This window comes from Chamaea fasciata, unplaced genomic scaffold (genome assembly GCF_029207755.1).
Source record: "Chamaea fasciata isolate MVZ Bird 193981 ecotype frontalis unplaced genomic scaffold, bChaFas1.0.hap1 SCAF_18, whole genome shotgun sequence".
Classification (NCBI taxonomy): Eukaryota; Metazoa; Chordata; class Aves; order Passeriformes; family Sylviidae; genus Chamaea; species Chamaea fasciata.
The window spans coordinates 12,909,642-12,930,721 of record NW_027094103.1 but is presented as its reverse complement, the minus strand read 5'-3'; the positions used below and the strand labels follow the sequence as shown (position 1 = coordinate 12,930,721).

Sequence of the window (21,080 nt, the reverse complement as noted above, 5' to 3'; positions counted from 1 at the left end):
GCCCGCCCCCACGCCCGCCCCCACGCCCGCCCCCACGCCCGCCCCCACGCCCGCCCCCACGCCCGCCCCCACGCCCGCCCCCACGCCCGCCCGCCGGGGCTCCCTCACGACCGGCCCAGCCCCACCGCTTCCGTCCCGCCGCGCCCCGCTCGGCCGCCTGACGGCTCGGAGGGCGGAGTGACAGCGCGCTCAGCCAATGGCGCTGCGCCGCTGCCGGGGGCGGGGATGGGCGCTGGAGGAGTGACGGCGCCCTCAGCCAATAGCGCCGCGCCTCTGCCGGGGCGGGCGGGGCCGGCGCCGTCGGTGGGCGCGGGTCCCTGAGGGCGGGCCCGGAGCGCGGCGGGACCGCCGGGGGAACGCGGGGCCATGGACGAGGCCGAGCCGAACGAGCGCAGCCCTTTGCTGAGCAGCGGCGAGCGCGGCAGGGCGGCCGTCAGCGCCTTCCAGGGCCGGCGGCTGGCCTGCGCCGCCGTGCTGCTGGCCGAGCTGCTGGAGCGGGTGGCCTTCTACGGCATCACCTCCAACTTGGTGCTGTTCCTCAACGGGCCGCCCTACGGCTGGGAGGGCGCGCAGGCCAGCCAGGCGCTGCTGCTCTTCATGGGCATCACCTACCTGGTGTCGCCGTTCGGGGGCTGGCTGGCCGACGCGCTGCTGGGCAAGTTCGGCACCATCCTGCTGAGCATGGCGCTCTACCTGCTGGGCATGCTGGCCTTCCCCGTCATCGCCGCGCCGCACACCCGGCAGGGCCTGTGCGGGGACGTGCCGCTGTTCCCCGTGGAGAACTGCTCCTCGCCGGCCGCCAACGCCACGCCGGCGCCCTGCTCCCAGGTGGGAGCCACCCGCTACTGCGCCGCCGCCACCTTCGTGGGACTGGTCCTCGTGGGGCTGGGCGTCGGCTCGGTCAAGGCCAACATCACCCCGTTCGGGGCGGACCAGGTCAAGTATGGACGGTGTGGCAGCTGCTGCTGCGGGTGCCCCAGGGGCGGCAGAGGGGCTTTGCCTCGGTGGGGTGGACACTGCCCGGCTGGCTGATCGCTCTGGAGGTTGATCGTGTCCTCTGGCAGAGGATCGCACCATCCTGCTCTGTTCCCTGCGGAGTGCAGGCTGTTGAGTTGTGCCCTGTTCGGTGGAATTGTGGTGCCTGTGCGGTGTCAGATCCATTATGGCCTTTGGTTACCCTGCCCTAGCGGTGCTGTCTGCATTCACTAAGCCATCACCGTGTTGAGGACTTGCGTGGGACACTCAATGGCCATTAAATGGACTGTTAGTGATCCTCCCTGCTGAGTTTGCCCCCAGTTAATTTGACCTCGCAGCCCATCAGATGCAGTACAGGAGACACGTTTGAGCTCTGACAAGGATGACTGGGCCGCCTTTAAGGCAGTGTCAGAGGCCTTCACCATCCTGTGGTAAAGGAGGGCGACAGAACAATCAGTTTCTGTGCTTTAGGAATCTGTGCACTGCATTGCCCTTGGGTGGTATTTTCGTGCAGGCTCATGCTGCCTCACATGACGGGGGGAAGCTGCTCTGGCCGTGGTAAATATCTCCTGGGCTGTTCCCATAAGGACACGTCCTGTCAAATGACCTTGTCCAGCCCCACTGCAGTGATATCATCCATTGGGTCATCCCTGCAGAGCCCGGTGGATTCACAGAAAACATCTGACAGGCCACTTGGAGTTCAGTAGCAGCTGGAATGCTCTTCTGTGCTTCTTTTACAGCCCTGTGCTAAGGCGGTGTGCTGGCTGTGGGTGTGGAAATGTCATTTCTGCTTTACCAATGGAGAGTTTCAGTGTGCTCAGGTGCTGCGGAGCAGCTTTTCCAACCAAACTGAAAGTCCAGCTGCACATCTGTTTACTGGCTCGCTGAGTTCTGGTTAGAGCAGGCATGAGAAATGCCATGAGTTCTTTGTAAGAACTCATGATCCACCACGGGATCACTGCCAAACACACCTCTGTTCTCTGCTGGGCCGTTTGCATTTGTCATTCTTTGGCATTTGACGTATTCTGAATCCTGGAGTCCTGGCTGAAAGGCAGTATAGAAATGTAAAACATTATTACAGCCCAGGATTGTGTGTCCCCAGTGCATTAGTTCTGCTTAAGCCAGCCTGAGCCCATCAAGTGAAATAGCTTTAATATGACTTTATCTTGTAAGGTGTTTTTCAAAAGTGACTGCCTATCCCCAGAACGCTTTATGAAAGTTAAACATGGGAGATAAATAATGGCAGGAGCAGAGCGAAACAAGAGCCACTGCCAATGGAAGTGGAGCTGTTGTAGCTGGATTTTGTGAAGGCTTTCCTCCCAGGATTTCAAGGAAAGCAGTTTCTGGCTGGGCTTGCAGATAATTCACAGTGATTTATGTAGGGTGAAGCAGAAGAAATACTCCTTTCTGGGCCATAATAATCAGTGGAGCTCTGCTGAGGACTGAAGTTTTCCCCTTCTCTCTTTTCCTGGCTTATCTCTTGTTAAATCTATTCCAGCATGCCACTTACCTTGGAGTGCAGTTTGGGGCCCTCTTGGTGCCTTCTCCCTGCGCAGGGATGGAGAAAACTGCTGGGGAGATGAATATATATCTCTATATCTATATATTTATATAGATATATATCTCTGTCTGTCTGAGAATAAAGTCTGTCTCCCAGAGCCACGTTCTTGGGAGGCCAAAGCACATTGCAGACGTGTTTTAGGCTGGATGTGTGCTGATAAGATTTGTCCTCTTTCCCCTAAGGACCAAAGGAAAGGATGGACTGTATGTCATGTACTTCAGTTGGCACAAGCTGAAAACATTTCAGGGTATTAGTTACATTTCATTGCAGATCTCTTAAAAATGACTGTGTGAGTTTTTCAGCTTTAATGCGTGTATAGAATTTGGGTGGAGAGCTCTAATGTAATGACAGGTTTCTTCATTTAGGATCACTTGGTGGAAAATCAGAAACTGAATTGCAGTACTTATTTTTCTCTGAAGTTGAAAGATGTGGTTTCTAACTAACTCTCTGTTAAATGTGTGCTGTTAGAAGTGCTGTTAGAGTAGAGTTAGTATGGAGTAACTTCCACTAGTCAGCTTAGCAAAAAAAAGTTCCTGCAGAGTTGGGACAGAGCAGCTTTTCTCAGCTGTTCATAAAGGTTTTTCTGGAAGCTGCAGGCTGACCCATCCTGCTGCTGTAAATGTGAGCTGCTGGTTCTGGGAACAGCGTTTCTGTCATCATGTGATCCCATAAGCTGGCACTTTGCAGTTCCCCTTTCAGGAGCAGTGCTCTGCTGTCACTTCCTGTCCACGGAGCACTCTGTGACTTTCTGCAGTGAGGAAACAACGGGGCTGTTGGTCCTTTATTGTGAAAGCTGCCTCAGCTGCACCACTGAAGCCAGAATAGAGCAGACTCCTAATCCAGTATCTGCCCTAATCGTTCTAATTATAGCTGGGTCTCTTTCAGGGTTCCAGCGATTAGAGAGGCTTCCCCCACACTGTGCCTGCCCTCTGAGCTGCCTTCAGAGCTAATAAATTACCAGGCCACAACTGCCAGAGATCTCCTAGCTCTGCTAGAACTGTTGTTTTACAGTTGCTATTGGAAATTGCTGCTGTAAAGATGGCTTTAGAGTGATTTTCAGCCTTTATTTATCTGCAGAGCACAGGTTGTTCAGCCTCTGGATGAGGATGGGGAACCACGGATAAAGATTTGAAGGTCCCCTGACTGCAACTTATTTTGTTGTTGCTGCTGTCAAACTTCTTACAAGCCCGTGGACCTCGAAGGATGTGCAAAGAACAAGACTGAAACAAGCTGTGGCATTCACAAGGCCAGTAAGAACAGATGGGAGAGGAAGCAGGCTTGGGGACTTGCCGAATTTCAGTATAAAACTTGGAAATGATGTAGCAGCTGAGTAATGCTGTAGCTGAGTTAACTGTGGAGCCCCTGGCCACGGGATGTTGTGGATTCTGAGAGCTGACCTGGCTTCAGAGGCAGGTTACACAGCTCATGGAGAGCAGAGCTACTGCATTGATTTAGCAGAGAGGAGCCATCCTTGGCTCAGGTAGTTTCTCAGGAGCTCATGGTTGGAGGCTGGGCTAATGCCTGACAGAAGCCTCATGCTGTGCTTCCCTGTTCTTATCTGCATCAAAGTTTGCTTTCTTCTCCCAGCTTTCCTTTGTGGAGATGTCAGCAGGGTCATGTGCAAGGGGGAGGATGAGAAGTCATCTTCCTTGCAGAAATAAAGAGAACCGAGACTTTGTGATGGAGAAATGGAAACTTCATCAAACGGATTGCCAACACTCGACACAAGTTGGAGCACTGTGTTCCATGTAATTGTTTGCTCATATCCTGCTGCTCATTGGGCTTCAGGAGGAATCCCTAGATTGACACACTGCTGCAGTTGATGAAAGTTAGGAATTGAGTACCAAGTTGGAGCTGGAGAGGGAGAATGTCCTGGGTTTGGTCTCCAGGATTGAATTTGCCATTAACTATGCACAGGAACAGAGACTTCAATATTTCCTTCGTTGGGCTTGGCTGAATGGTCCAGATGGGTTTGTGCACCACAGGGAAACCTGAGGCTGCTAATCAGAACCGACAGTGTTAAAAACTCATTTTAACACACAGCTTGTTTTTCATATTGCAGACTAAATACGGATCTCGTGAAGATCTGGCAAATGAGGGGAAACTTTCAGTTACAGATGAAATTTAACTGACTTGCTGGTCACTGTTAGTGGCTTTCAGTCATCAGCCACTGACAAATACAGTATTGGGGATTCTTCTACAGACTGCTTGGTCTTTTTAACGTAGTTCAAATTTTAATATGTGTGATTTCTCTTACATCACCTTTTATGAGTGATGCTGGGTTCCTGGGACTTAATTACAAAATGTGGGGTATCTTACAGCAGCAATATTAAAGAGGGATGGTGAAAAGTGTACAGGATAGTTCTGTAAACCAGGGATGTCTTTCCTTTCACTGGAGAGACACTGAGAGCTTCAAGCAGAAAAATAACACCATGAACAGCACTGGCTTAGAGGCATAAATACTTACTGGGGCCTGGTGATCCTCAGGCAACCCAAATTTAATTAAATTTTTTTAAAGATCAGAATGACAAGTCTTCAATTTATGTTCTGATAAGAGGCATTAAGACTGTGTTAAAATATAAATTTGTTGTTTAATTAGCAAGTATTCATTTGAGGCTCAGAAAATGGAATAGTATTAACTGTTATGTAAATACTGTTAGAAGAAGCAGTTGTGGCAATACGTGAACTTTTAGGTAGCTTAACTTTTTGTTACTAAAAAAAATAGTTACTTAAACTCCTGTGGACTCTGGGATGTTAATGTGAGGGAGCTTTTTGTAGAGAAAGGACCCAGTGAGAGTCAGTGCAGTAGAAATAACGATGGCCTGCCTGGAGAAGCTGTGTCTCTCAGTAGTGTGCTTTTTTTGTCCCTGTGCTGAGCTTCTGGAAGGTTTCTCACATAATGGTGCAGCTCACTGAGGTGTCGTTTCATCAAATACCACGTGAAACCCAATACTTAAATCATTCCAGTGTGACTCTAAACGAAACCCGAGCTCTTCGGTGTGTTGAACTTGTTTGAATTCTAACTCCAAGATTCTCCTTCTGTTTAGCCTTATTTCCTTCACAAACCGAAGGCCTTGCTTTGCATCTTTCCCAGGTCAAAGACCGGGGCCCGGAAGCCACGAGGAGGTTTTTTAATTGGTTTTACTGGAGCATTAATCTGGGAGCCATCGTGTCCCTGGGAGGCATTGCATACATCCAGCAAAACGTCAGCTTTGTCATCGGGTACAGCGTCCCCACGGTCTGCATCGGCATCTCGTTCATGGTCTTCCTGTGTGGGCAGAGCTTCTTCATCACCAAACCCCCCGATGGCAGCGCCTTCACCGACATGTTCAGGATCCTCACCTACTCCTGCTGCTCCCAGAGGGGCCACGGGGAGCACTCAGCAAACAGGTTTGTCATGGCCTCTGCTCTGGGCTTTTATCCACTCAGCCTGGCACTGGAACTCCTTTGTCACGATGGGACATGAAATACATGCTTGACTCCAGTCAGGAGGCAGGAGAAATCAGAAGGTTTATTTACAATTCATTCAGCCCTTTTATAACATGCCGAAAAAGCACATTACTGGTCCATAGGACTGACACCTCTCCCATTGGCTCAGTAACAGAACTAGCAAACAACTCCTGTTGACATGGGAAAGGAATGTTGTTTGCACAAGGTTGTTTTGGGAAAAAGAAAAACTGTTGAAAAGTTTCCCTTGGGAAGAGCTCAGGCTCAGAAAATACCGAGTCCACACTCCTTAGTTCAGGCTGGCTGGGAGTAACTCCCACCAGAGGCTGCAGGAGAATGAGCAGCTTTGCTCTGAGAACTGGAGTCCTGGAGATGTTTTCTGGGAGTTGAGGGCTGGAAGACAGGCACACTGGCTCTCTCTGCAGCCAGATCCTGGTGTCAGCTGAGCCCTGTGTCCTGCCAGCTCAGGCTTCCTCAGAGTGTCCTGTAACCTGACTGTGCACCAGTTAACTTTCTTCTCTGGTAGATGTGTTTGTGGATGCCTTCTGGTTTGAAAAGCACTCTCCTCTGCATTTAATGCTGTAAGTAGCTTGATGGGGAGCCAAAAGTTTGCCACTCCTAAGGGCTGCCCGTGGAATACTGGTGGTGGAATTGAACCACCGGTGAGAGATGTCAGGTGCCTCCTCTGCAGTGTGTGTGTTCACATTGCCCAAGAGCTCCATGACTTAACAAGCAATGTCACAAAATACAGGTTACTCCAAGTTCTGCCAGTTATTCAGTGTGGGAAGTGGATTTGTAGGGAATTCCTAAAGCTGGGCTGTGTGGGGAGGACGGGAAATCAGGAAACTCTGTCACAGAAAATTTCCCCTCGTGTTCCCGCCTGCTGGGGATCCATTCTGGCCCAGCTGCCTCGCTGTAACTTACACAGATTACTTCTTTTGGAAGTATGTTAGCTTTTTGTAAGGAAGACAAGGCACCAGCTGTGTTTAACTGAACACTTCCAATCGTTTTCCCAAGTGAAGGCCAGGGAGTGCTGCACCCACCTCGCAGGCAAAGCCTCTTTGAGATGGCCAAGCTGTCTCGGGGGGGGCCCTTCAGAGAAGATAAAGTAGAAGATGTCAAAGCTCTTGTCAAGATCATCCCTGTCTTCCTGGCTTTAATACCTTACTGGACAGTGTATTTTCAAGTGAGTAGTTCCAAATGGTTGCAGTTATATTTTACAGAATTTCTAATTTTAACTTCTTTTTGGGGTGTCCTCTCATAAATGGGAAACTTACCTTGAAGGTGAGAGATGAAAAACGACTACTGAGGAATACTCTCAAATAATGTTTTGACCTAATAACAGAAAAAAGATAAAGTCATTACAGTTGTGATTAAGACTCAGAGTTGTACAAATTCACAGATTTTAAATGCTCTGCTGTGTTTCACCTTGCAGTTGTTAGACATAGGTTAGGGTAATTCATGATTCATTTTAATTTTCAAGTTCTCTCTTATGGAGATGATTTGGGCTATCAAATACATTTTGGGCAAAAAAACCCCAGTGCAGACATTGTTTTCAAAGACACACAAAGGATTCTTTGTGTTTTCAGTAAAAATAACTGTAAGGTTAAACAATTCTGACCATAATTCTTTTCAGTTTGCTGTGTTAGCATTTTCTCACCTGTGGTATAATCTTTGTTAATTGTTATAAAATGAAAAACACCTTGCTCTCAGCAGTCCTTGTCCAAATAATCTCAACCCCTCTTTCCTAATGCTAGATGCAGACAACATATGTACTGCAGAGTCTCCACCTGAAAATTCCTGAGATTTCCAACGACACCAACTCCATCCACACGGTAAGCAGAGCAACACAAGGGCAAAGGACCTTTCCTTAGCTGAAATTCTTTAGTGTTGTACAAAAATTCCAGGAAAATCAAGCGGTGCCTTTGGGGATCAGTGGCCTCAGCCTCTGGGGATTTGGGAGCATGATGCTCATCCCAGATTTTGTCCCACCACCCTGTGCAGGTGACTCTTGCTGCTTTCACCCAGAGTTTCTTTATCCTTCAGTGGCCAAAGGCTGACCTGTGAAGAAAGCTGATCAGTCTCCATGCCCTGGGTTTCCACACCAGGACAGAAACATTTCTGCCAGCCCAGAAGGAATGAATATCCTCAAGTGATACATCAGCATTTGGAATTTGAGACGCATTTGTTACTTCAGGCTGCCTGATCAATAATCACTTTACCTTTAGCGCATTGAAAGGAGCTGTTCCATCAGTATTTTTTGAGAGAGGCTGCCTGGCATCATGTGATTGCAGAAATGGTGCAGAGGAGTAAAACCAAGGGATTTACAGAATATTATATGTGCTACACCACCTTCCCTATTCATTGGACAAGTGTAACTTGATTTTAATTGAATTTTGCATTCACATTAGTGAGACTCTGTTTCTACTGTTCTGTGGCATATTTCTGATAGTTCTAAGCCTAACAGAAGATCTACAGAGCTTGGCTATTAAATACTTCCCATGACTGAATTAGGTAAAAAATTTAATTCTATCAAATGATAAACTATGCTCACAGATGTACAAGCAGCCAGATTCAATGAAAACCTGAACAGCTGAATATTTTCTTCCAGCTTTTAAACACTCTTATTTGACTTTTCACAATGTCTGCCAGTGCATTGTTGTTTATTTCGGATCAAAGTGTTCAATCAAAATCATTTTTTGTAAAATAACAGTAAAAATCAGCTCCTAAGTATGAAAATGCCAACTGGAGTCGTCTCCCCTTTCAGTTTCCAGCAGCCTGGCTGACCATGTTTGATGCAGTGCTTATCCTGATCCTCATACCCTTAAAAGACAAGCTGGTGGACCCCATTTTGAAGAGGCATGGCTTGCTGCCCTCCTCACTGAAGAGGATTGCAGTAGGAATGTTCTTTGTGATGTGCTCTGCCTTTGCTGCAGGTAAGAAAACCAGCTGGAGGTCTCCTGACATTGTGAGTTGTTCAGCTCACTGCAACTGCATTTAAAAAAAACCCCAAACCCTGTGTGGATATATAATTCAGCATTATTCAGATCTTTATTCGTGGGATAGTTGGAATGTGCCTTCATGGATGCATTTCCCTCAATAAAGGGGATTGTATCCAAAAATTTACTAAACTGTTCTGAACACTTGCAATAAAATTGGAGCCTTTTCTCCTGCCTGAAGTAGACTTTGCATATACCCATTAAAAACGTTTCTTCATGCATTCTGACTTCCAGGTATTAAAGAGCTGAAATTTGACCTAGAATCCTTTCCCCCTGCTCTGAAATAATAAAGTTAGGTTATGGCTGAACAAGAGTTTGCTCCCACTCCGGGTTTTCTCTCCCCTCTCTTCCTGTTCCCTAATGTTTGGGAATTAGTGTAGTGTAAAACAGCTCAGCTCTAGCACGAAAGGGAAAAGATGGCAACTCTGCTGGCCCCATAAATCAGCTGCTTTTGAGGTGATTTCAGGTTGTTAAATGCTGCTGATGTGGAACTGAGCATCTCTGGGCACTGCTTCACAGGATCTATTGCCCTCGCCAGCATCACTGTAATGAACATATTGATAAAGCATTGCTGCATTAAATAAATTCATTGCAGCACTTGGGATCCCCTGTATTTTAGGGAGAGGGACACTTTATGTGGTTATTAAGATTCCTTTCAATGAGAAAGGTAATTATTAGGCCAAGGTCACTTTGTGGGCAAGCAAAGTTCTTAAGGCAAAGTCATTTAAAGTTAAACTGGAAGTGTTTTCTCTTAGTCCACGTTTCTTAGGGCACTGCTGCTGCAGGAGAGGGTGATGTAAAACACGTAAATGTCAGCTCCTTAAATAGAACCTGTGGGCTCACATGTAAGGGAATTCAAAACCAGCAATATCTGTCTTTTCTCCTGCTGGGGAAGAGCTCATCAGGCTGTGGTGGCTGAGTTGAATGGGTTCATACAGCAAAATTCCTTAAAATTTCAAATGCTTTGTTCAGTTCACCTGCAACATGATTTTCTTGGTTTGATCCTCCTCAGCTGCTCCCCAGTAGAAACTGAAAAGGTGAATTCTTTGGGTGATTATTTGCAATCTGCTTGGAAAGTTTAACCTTTTGGAGTATCTTAACATCTCTCTATCATGGCAGGAGTTTAAGAGCTGCACTTGTGACAGATTTGGGGTTTAGGAAAGTGTTTATTTCTATCGAGGTTTATATGTTTCATTCAATTTTTATTTCCTCCACAAATATCACTATATTTATAGCTGCAAATTATTACATATTAACATAAATATGTATTTTTTTTAACATTCTTGAAACACATTATTTCTTCCAACCATTGCTGCCTTGGAGAGGGACACTGAATAAAATCTTAAACATGAAAATGTCCAGGATTTGCAATCATGGCAATACCTTAATGATTTCTTTGTGCCACATTTCCACTTTGACTTGCTTATCTAACAGCCATGAGCTGTGGACACTACTCAGGCTGCCCATTAGATCGGTTAGATTGTATAAAATATTTTATAAACTGTGTTAAAATACAACTGATTAGATTTAATGAACATCTGCTGTGCTTCGTGCATCATATGGTGAATCCTGAGCAGCAATGTTCAAGGTTATTCAGCTGGAAAATCTACTTCATTTATAGAGTTTAAACCATTACAGTAAGAAGTTCAGATTATTTTAACTACTCAGAGTGTAAAATGAAACATGAACCTTGTCTATCAAATTCTTAGAGGAAGAAAATCAATAGATTCCAGATTCTGAAGTACTTGGAAGATGAATTTGTGAATTTATGAAACCAAAGTTTGGTGTATTGTGCTCCTAGGTGGCTCAATGTTTATTTTGTAAGAGTATAATAAATACATTAAGATCACTTGATGTTTTGAGGTGCAGCAATTCCGTGTTGAGTGTAAATAAATGAAATTACATCTGAGCTCTTAGATGACTCTACTGCTTTGTTTACGTTTTAATTAAGTTCTACTCTGAAATGTTTGGCAGCTGTATTAAAACGAAAACATCAGGAAACCCAGTTTTATTTTAATTGCAGCAGCTCCTCATAGTTCAGAGGGCACTGAGGTAGCTGAAGAGCTCCAGAAAGAGGCATAAAGATAAGATGGGTCACCTAAAAAGAGGTGAGGAACACAGAGAAAACGTGGTGGCTGGCCTGGCATGAAGAAGGAAGCAGTGTCAGTACCTCAGTCGTGCTCCTCTGAATTGTGATGAATAAATTCACCTTATTTCCAAGGATAAGAGATGAGAGTTCTTTTATAGAGGTCTCTTTTGGGTGAAGCAGGGAGTTTTATTAACTATTAGCTATTCTGTGTGTTTTATGTAATTCTGAGTCAATTGTTTCATCTGGGCAACTCCAACAAAACCCCACAGCATTATCTGATATTCACTTTTCCTCTAAACTGTTGTGCTGAGCAAGCTAAAAATGCTGATATTTTACCCTCTCATGTCTCTTTTTCACTCCATATGAAGTACTTTCTATGCAATGTATTGCTTGTAAATCAAGCTCTAATGAGCTCCTGGATCTCTTTGGATGAAAAGTGTCACAGAAATGTCATAATCATATTCATAGAGGGTTTTCAGAGCTCTACAGGACTGCTGGAGCCATTTCCATAAGCAAAAGAGGTTCTAATTTATGAATAGTGTGGTGGCAGTTGAAATGGTTCAACAGTGCAAAGTAGTAGTTTGTGGAAATGAGATTGTCTTTAAAAAAACCCAGCACGGTGTCCAGGGGAGCTCTGAGCTGATCCATCCAGAAATGGGCTGAGTGCTTGTGTAATTATTGCTGCTGAATGAGAATATAATCACTAATTCTATGGCAGAACAACTGTATGTCTTGAAATAACAACCGCAGAAGCAGTCTGCAGTGCTTTATGCCAGGAAATAAATACATATTCCTCTTGTACCATTCCTAATTGAAACGCAGGGCTGAAATCCTAATTCAATTCTTAATATGGAGAAACAGTGTTTGCATCTTAGCTCAATCTTTTCCGCCCCCCCCCTCCCCTTTCACACAGGAATTCTGGAAAGCAACAGGCTGAAAGTTGTGAAGGTGAAAACAATTAACCAGACAATTGGGAATGTGACATACCACGCTGCAGATCTGCCAATCTGGTGGCAGATCCCTCAGTATGTGCTGATTGGATTCAGTGAAATATTTGCAAGTATAGCAGGTAAGAGCCTTGGTGTGCTTAAATCTGCTTTTGTGTCTTATCATGAGAGAATCTTGGAGAAGAAATAGTTCTCAAATCGTTGGAAGTCAGCTCTGATGTTCCCAGATACATTTTTATACAATATTCTCAATTGAAGTGGCAAAGCTCACCGTCGTCTTGCACATTTGAAGCCTGGCTATGTAAGATTGTGCTTCCAAAATTGAATTTCAAGCAGAGTAACACCTAAAATATTTGTGTGGCATCCAGTCGGCGCTGGATATTTGCAAGCCCTAATGGAAATCAATGCATTCTTTCAATATTGTATTTTAATGCAGTTTTGAATCTTCCACGGTGTTGGAAATACAATTTGTGCTTTTTGATTTCTTTTTTGGTCTTAAAAACTGAGCTCACAGTTTAGAAAGTCGATTAGTAAGTGGACACACCTTTCTGAGGGCAAAGGGAAGAAATAAACCACATTTACAAAGACATAAATTCATGTTACTTGAGCTTTTTCATCTCCAAAATAAGAAAAGTTTTTGTGAGTATTAATAATGAAGTAGCTATTTTTACATCATTTGATCTATTTATTTCTGGATCACTTTTTCTGTAGCTGTTCCAGCACTTCAGCATGACACTAAGCAAACTGAAAGACTCAAATTCTGTGTGTCTTGAACAAATGCAAGAGCTCTTAAATTCCCTGATTGCCTGTGTGGTGTAGTGGACAGCTGTGTGCTCACACTGATTTTTCAGCTGAGAGTGAAGTGGGAGGAGAGGGTGAACAGGACTATAAAATCAGATTTTCTGGCCTGTTTCCTGTTCGTGCAGGGCTCATCAGCAGGAGGGCAGCGCTCTGTGCTCACTGTGGCTTCCCTGACTCTGATTTCCTGGTGAAATAAATGCTCCTGGGAATCTCTCAGGAGATCGGAGCAGGGCTTGGTTACCAGTAAGAGAAACACCTCTGAGTGTCCAGGTGCCTCTTCAGTGGAATTGTGGAGCTCCCTGATGCAACCCATCCAAACTCCTCCAGTGACTCGGTGTAAAAATCATTTCTTTTTTTTGCTGGACCACAGTTACTTCTTAAAGTGTTGAAATTCTCTGAGCTGTGAGGATGATACACTCAAACTGGCAATACCTGCAGCTCTTTTCCCTCCATTCCCCCTGCCAGAAGCTGCTGTTTCATTTCCCCTCTTGGGGGGAGTTTACTTTCATTCCTGGGCAGTCCCAGGGAGGTTTTCTGCTTGTGGAGGATCTTGCTGGGCCCAGCTGTCACGTGGCCCATTTGTTCCCCTCCCAGTGGAACAGAGAATTCCTGCTCCCTCAGGTTTCTGGTTACACGTGTTCTGCTGTCATCACACTTGTTAGGAAATAAAATAAGGTGCTTGGGTTGCTTGGCAAGGAGGACAAAAGTGGGGTTTGCTATTTTTTCCTCTCAATTGCTGGCCATTTCATTATGTGTGCATGGCGCCTGTCACAAGTGCTAACACACAAAAATCTGAAGAGAAAACCTTGCCTGATTTCATCTCTTATTCAAACCAAGGCTGTGTTTAGCATTTTTATCCAAAGAGTGACATGAATTTCTTGTAGCCAGTTTAGTGATTGCGCCACTTAAATCCTAACTCAGGTAAACAGAGGACTTATCAGAAATACAAGTGTTCATGGAAAATTAAACCACTTTCTTCCCTCTTACACAATCTTCTTTCTCTCTCAGGTGCTATTAATAGTTTATAGGTGTTTGCAAGGAGAAAAATAGCAAACCTGTCTGCAGGCAGTGGAAAGGTCTTGGAGCATTCTGTGTTTGCTGAACTCCAGGCTGAGGGGACTTCAGTGGAGTTCCTTGTGCGAAGTCTTTCAGGCTTACACAATTCTTATGAGAATATTCAGCTCCTTCTTATGGGAATGTTCTGCTGTTCTGCACTGCTGGGTCTGTACCAACAGCGTTAGAAACTTCAAAAACTCTTGGTCAGGGTTTGAAAAAAATGTACCAGGAATTCTGTGCAGAGCTCAATTGCTTTGTGTAGTGCACTTTCATTTGATTTTTTTTTTTTTTACAAAGGCTCTTTCCTGTCTTCTGATTGCTATCTGAACATAATTCTTAATATTTTTAAGAAGGCCTCTCAAGACTCAGGGCGTGCTTCACCAATTCAGGATTAAACTTGATAAAGGCATCTGCTGTGCTATGCAGTTCAGCCTTAAAACAAGCAAAGTGTTAATGGTTCCAAAACCATAATGATGTGGAAATGTTTGTTGTGAGCAGAGAGGGACTAAACATCACAGGAGCTGGAACACACCTCTGTTTTTCTGTTTACTGTAAAACTAAACATGTTCTTATTAAGCCACATTAGTTACACTTGAGGTACCTTCAGGAAGATGACACACACACTGCATTAATCTTTTGTATTATCCTGTCAATCCTCCTCCAGCAGCCCTGTTTAACTGGGGATTGAAATCCCACATGACAACACCAGCCAGGGGCTTTGGTTTCGGAGGTGCTTCTTTGCAGGAGCATGAAATCATTATCAATGGCTGCCAGCAGCCTCAGGAGCTCTGAAGGCAAAGAAGAGGTTTCATATTCTTTATGCCAGATTAAATATTAGTGCTGCTGTAAAAGTTACCTTATTTTGTTGCAAAAAGTGCTGGGTTACACTCCTGTTGGTTTTTGTTCCGAGTCTAAAGGTCTTTTTCCAGCTGGGACAGTCAGATCCTGTGTATCTGTAAAATGAACAAAGAAAGAAACAGTCCAAACTCTTTCACATGTTACACCTGAGCTTAACTTCTACAGAACATTCAGAAGCCTGCTGACCAATGTGCCTGAGGCTCAGGAGACCTGTGGCAGCTCTGATAACTTAAATCACCCACAAGCTGCTGTGTCCTCAGAGCAGTCTGCTTATTTTTTCTTAAAATGCAATTGGACAGATAAATAAATACTCCTTGGAAAATCTGAATTGTTGTATTGGTGGCAGAGCCTAGAAAACAAAGGCACTTCTAATTCTGGAAAGAAATCTCATTTTTCCTCCCTGCCCTGCCTGTTGGCAGCTCTCTGTCTCTGGTTAGGTCTGAATTTAGGGAAGCCTGTCCCATCCTCTGGTTAGGTTTGAATTTAGAGAAGCCTGTCTGATTTCTTTGGTTGGGGTCTGAATTTAGGGAAGCCCCACAGCTGAGCTGGGTGAGGAGTTTCAGTTCCCCCCTGGGCTCACACCCAGCTCTCTGCTGGCCCATCCTGCAGAGGGAAGGACAGCAGGCTGGTGGCCCCAGCTGTGTCCCAGGTGTTGTCACATCCCTGAGAACACCCAGCTCTGCTGCTTGCCCTAAAACAAAGTTCCTCCCTCTCAGCAGCCAGGTTCCCTGTGTGGCTCCAAGCGTTAATCCTTTTGCTGAGAAGAAATGCCCCTGGGTTTCTGTGAAAGCCTGGCTGGAGCAGTCACACAGCCCTGCTGGTGTAAATAAAGCTTGCCTTTATTCTGCCAGACATCAGAGTTATGCAATTTCAGGTCTGTAATGCTCCCCTTGCAAAGAAAAATGTTAGATGAGGTGGCATTAATTCTCAGTGTGAGCAGACTGTTTTGAAACAAGCATTTCACCTGTCAGAAAAAAAGCTCTGCAGTGGAAGGTATTTGATTGTCTCTTGTGAATAATCCCATTTGATTTTTGACAGGAGTATTATTCTGAAAAGGAGAGTTAATTGTGGGCATTAATCTTTGCGTGGCAGAGCCCAACCCAGCGTGTGCTCTCGGTAGACAAATTCAGTAGCACAGATTTGCAGGTGGATGGTCACTGGTTTGGTTTTCTGGGGTTTATTGGGTGAAATTTGAGGAAAGACAGCTGAAAGTTCAAACCCTGTATCTACAAATCTTCAAAAGAATCGCTTGCCAGCGAGCAATGAACTCAGAGAATTCTAGCTCAAAAGTAAATTAAATTAAATTAAAATAATGACTGCCTTTCAAGTTCCAGTTAATTTCTCTGTCTGCACATTCAGAAGTAGAGACACTGAGGCTGTAAGAAATAAATGTTCGTGACCAATGCAAGAGTGACTTTTTCCTTTGTCCTGCATGTTCTGCCCAACACACAGGGACCAGGGAAGCAAGGGAGATGGGAACGTGGAATTGCCGCGTTTGAGGTGGTTTAATACATTTCTTGGAGGGATAATTTTAGACAGAAAAATGAATGTGTGGGTTGAGAAGATTTTTTGATTTTACACATGGAATATAAATAAGATCAAAGTCTGTGTCTCAAATTTCGTCCATTTAATGGGTCCATTTAATTTAATTTAATTTAATTTAATGTCCATTGAGGACCTTCAAGACAATTCATAAAGCAATTAAAAGGACCTGGGAGCTGCTGGAGATTCACTCCACACCTGTAACTTCTAGAACACTTCCAGAACAATCTGCTCTCATCTCTTACATGCTCCAATAGCATTTTTTCCTCTTTTAACACAGGCCTAGAATTTGCCTATTCAGCTGCTCCCAAATCTATGCAGAGTGCCATTATGGGACTGTTCTTTTTCTTCTCGGGCATCGGGTCCTTTGTTGGCTCTGGACTGTTGGCACTGGTGTCTATCAAAGAGATTGGCTGGATGAGCAATCACACAGATTTTGGTAAGTGGATTTTCCAGTGTGGTCATGGTCTGGAAAGCAGAAGTTTCAGTCAAGCATCAAGGATGTGGCACTGCTGAGTTTTAACACTGTTACTATTTTCAAAATATTAATTTGTCTGCTGCTCTGTTGAAGTTTCATTTTGCTTCTAAGTATGAAATAATGTGACTGTGCTAAAGAACTCACTGCCCTCGTGAAAGCACGAGAGAACACCTCTGTGAAACCTCAGTTACTTGCTCAGCTCTTACTGCATTTCATCACTAGAAATTACAAATATTTTCATTTCAGTGAAAAAGCATTTAAATCGCGTGCGGCAGAAGAATTTATTTGGTGTAAAGCACTGAAATTGCTTTCTGTGGTTATGGGAAGTAAAATGTACCCATCTCTCTCCAGCTGATGATTCAGCTTCCTCATTTCTGGTGACTTCATTGAAATTACCATGAGCTAATTCTGCATTTCTGTCCGCCAGCTATTTATATTCCTAAAGTTCAACAGATCACCTGCTTTCAGTTAAAAATAATTATTGGCACCAGTAGGTGGCACCTTGGGAATTTCAGAAAATCCTCCCATCCTCAGTGGGCTAATTAATTGGTTCAACCAGGAGGAGTGTGAACAGTCCTTAAAATGTCTGCTGGACCTGCTGGGTGTACATGGCTGAACTTTACATTTGCTCTAAGAGAATTTGCCATTTCAACTGCCCAAAAGCAATTGGTGTCTGATTCCTACACGTGCCACCAGTTGGCATCTGGGGCTTAAAGCTGTTCTTTAAAAACTGCAGAAGAGGACAAGTGGCCTGAACCTTATGGAGGTGTCCTCCCCAGATGAATATTTCACCCCATTGAGGCTTCTTCTCCCCAGTCCATTTCACAATTAGAAAAGGAACCTTTCCTGCAGCTCCCTGCAGAGGGAATTCAGCTGATAAGGGCTCGATGGGGGATAAGAATTTCACACAGATAATATTGATGGTGCTTTTTCAGCCCCTTGCCTTTGTTCTCTGAGGCAGCTGATGAGAGGACACTGCCAGCTCTCTCTGTAAGATCCTTGGGCTGTGTTAAATCTCCCCAGCACTGGAAGGGGTGGCCTTTCCTGAGCCATTGATCATTTTGAGGAGGCTGCTCAGCTCCTGGCCTGTGGATTTTGTGCCTTTCAACACTGCAGGTACAGACACACCTGGACCTGCAGCTCCCCCAGCAGCCCCTGCCTCAGCCCTTTGGAACTTTATACCTCAAGTTTCATGTGGTGTGGCGTTATTGAATGCTGCCAAATTCACATCTGAACTTCAGCTGGGTTTCCCAGGGTGGGAATTGCACGGAGGAGTCACTCAATGAATGATCTCATCTTTTTCATGAGATGCTGTTTAATGACTATACCCCAAATTTCTGCTGTTTCTGCCAACTCATGACATCACTGGGGATGTCTGACTGCCTCCCAAATCTCCTGAGGAAGTTCCCTCCCTGCCAGCACTTCAGGGGTGGCTGCTGCCACTGAATCGACTTGTTTCTGCCACCAAAAGGAAGATTTCATGGGTTTAATATCCCATCTCATAAAGGATAATTACTACTCTTTAAACACATCTGCTCTTGGAATGGGGATGCACATGTACATTGTATTTTAAATGTCAAGGAAAGGCTCAGTTTAATTTTATTGCTCTTTATCATAAGTTCATTTAATTGAATCTTAAGTTTCAGTAATTAAAGTAATTGAATCTGCACGTTTATAGGCTTGCTGCAGGAACAGCTGCTCAGGGTCCATGTACACATCACTGTTTTAGTCCCTGCAGCCCATTTGATAATTGTAATGGTCCAGTTGGCTGCTCTGTGCTGGAAATGAGCCACAATATATTGTTCTTGGAAGTACAGCGAGATGTTTCCTAACAGAGGAATGATGTTTTAGCAGTGAGCTTTCTTCATCTGACATTGTTTCATGTCCAGAGCACTGATTTGTGACAGCTTGGAGGGAGCAGCAAAGGTGAAGTCACTTATATTTTCATGAACTCTAAACTATGTCCCCAAAAAGGCTGAGAAACAATTGCAGTCGTGGCTTTTTTTTTTAATATATCTATGGAGTTGCCAACTTCTTCCTTTACAGAGTTCATTTTTTGGTTCTTTTACTTTCTTTTGACTTGATCTAAGGCGTTGGAGAACAAAAGAAAACATTCCTTATCCTGTGCACATCTTCCTCAGCAGTGCCAGCCTTTGCTGTGGATAATTAAAGATGACCTGTGCCCTGGGATGGAGACGTGAGCTGGGTTTGGTTTGCAGAAAAGCCTCCACCACTTAAACCCGACGAGATTCACCTTTTCATTTGTACCAGATTCATTAATTTGTTTGTTTGTTTGTTTGCTTTCTCCCTTCCCCAATTCTTTCCAGGTAACATTAATGGCTGCCAATTAAACTATTACTTCTTCCTGCTGGCTGCAATCCAGGGAGCCACCCTGCTGCTCTTCCTGATCGTGTCGGTGAAGTACGAGCACCACAAGTCCAAGGGCAGCGAGGCGGCTGCCAACGGGAGGCTCTGAGCCCTGTGCCAGCAGCCCCCAGGGCAGGGACAAGGGACACAAGGGACAGTGCCAGGAGCTCTCGGCCTCCCCAGGGGACTGTGCAGCCCTGGGGGAGCTCTGGCCCTGCCCTGTGGGATGGGGAAGTGCCTTAAGGCAGGGGCTGTTCTCTTGCACTACGTCCTGCCAGGGGACAGCAAACCTTGGGAGTGAATCCGCTGCAGGCCCTGCAGCTGCTCTTTTGGTCCTGGGGAGATGTTTACTGCGCTCCTGAAGCTGGGACACTTGGAAGTGGAGCCTGAGGAGCCCCAGGGACTGTTGTGACCCAAAGAGAAACACCCAGCAGGTCAAGCCTTCCCTGAGGACACAGGAGAGAAACCAGCTGACAGAAGCCTCAAGCACTGCGTGGATTTGCAACGCTGGGAGTCATTTTGGGAGGAGACACAGGGACAAATTCAATTTCAAATTAGCCAGATTAAAAAGGAGTATCGTTTTGTAACTGCCCTGTCACTGACAGCGTATCAGGGATTTAAATCCAGACTTGCAGTCAGGTGTGGGTCTGATATTTCGGGGTCTGAGAGAGTTCAACCTGCTAGCAGCTGCTGACAGACTAAAATCCCTCAGACCCAGAAATACCAGGCCCACAGTCAGGAGTTTCCATGGCTGAGGACTGAATCCTAAACCCCAGCAGCTTGTCACACAGCTGCTGCAGACTTTGGTGCACAATTAATGAAATTGTTTGACTGCAGCAATGGTTTTACTTTTAAGCCTGCATTAGATGTATTAGGACAAGGCCCTGTTCAGTCCAACACTGTTACTCCCCTAAAGACTATCCCAGATATCTGCAGGAAGCCAAGTGAGCTGGAATTCTGAGCAGATCAGTGCACAGTAGCCATTTAGCAGCCTTTAGCCAGGTCCTTCAGTCTTGTCTTACTTTTAGTTAACGCGCTCCAAGGTTTGGATCTTTCAGCAACACATTCCTCCAGCAGAGCAAACAAATGGCTTTATGTTCCATTTTACTGATTCTAACAGCTGTACTTCAGAGTGTGTGCAGACTGGCGTGGAAGGTGCAAGGAATTATGCAGAAAGAAAAGAAAACCTCTTTATTAATGTGTTGAATTTTTTTATAGTTTTCCTTTGTCTGCAGTTCTGTTGGTTTAAAATGTCCTTATTTTGTACATGGACATCTTTTTAATGAGTTTACAAAATAAAACGAACCTCCATGCTGTGACTTTTGACCCTTTCTAGGTGAATAAAATTATCCTGGAGCTGTTTTGTTCTTTAGCCTTTATTTCCTGAAGGCTGAGTGGAATGGGCTTGGATTTGTGAAGGTGCACAGGTACCCCGTTAATGCTGCCAGGCACCACAGCAGTGTCCTGTCCTTGCCCAGATAAATCAGCCAAAAGCCTCCAGCCTTGCATCCCTTAGGATGATTTAAAACTGGAATGACTAAAGAATAATGTCTCAGTGAGGAAAAACTAATTTCTTTTTCCAGCTCTGTTTGAGAAGCTCCATATGCTGCGTTTCTGGAATATCCCATTTACAACCAGCTAAAAAAGCTTTAATATTGAGGGAGTGGAAGCTGCGTAAGGGACAGAACAGGGACCAAAGAATTTTTCCCTTTTTTTGGTCGTTGTTCCAAAAAAGAAAACCACCCCAAATTTGTGTTTTTACATCTGCATCGTTGATTCCCAAAGCTCCCAGAGGCCAGGAGAGAGCTGGGCTGTGCCTCCCTAAGTGCAGTTCTGGGAGAGTGGTGGAGATTTGGCTTCCAGAAGTGTTCCTTGCTCTGAAGGACTGGCCCTACAGGCAGAGCCCCCAGAGGAGCCCTGATTCTGCCCCTTCCTCATCACTGAACTTAATTAAATGCAC

The 21,080-nt window shown here is 45.1% G+C and overlaps 1 protein-coding gene across 1 annotated transcript; it reads left to right on the top strand.

The window, feature by feature from the left end:
• The first annotated feature begins 323 nt into the window (after positions 1-323).
• On the top strand, positions 324-20,476 carry SLC15A4 (solute carrier family 15 member 4). Its single transcript, XM_066199509.1, has 8 exons — positions 324-936; positions 5,631-5,926; positions 7,001-7,169; positions 7,741-7,818; positions 8,751-8,919; positions 11,985-12,140; positions 16,556-16,714; positions 19,081-20,476. The coding sequence occupies exons 1-8, from the start codon at positions 367-369 to the stop codon at positions 19,227-19,229; spliced, it is 1,746 nt and encodes a 581-aa protein (XP_066055606.1). The 5' UTR covers positions 324-366; the 3' UTR covers positions 19,230-20,476.
• Positions 20,477-21,080: the final 604 nt, after the last annotated feature.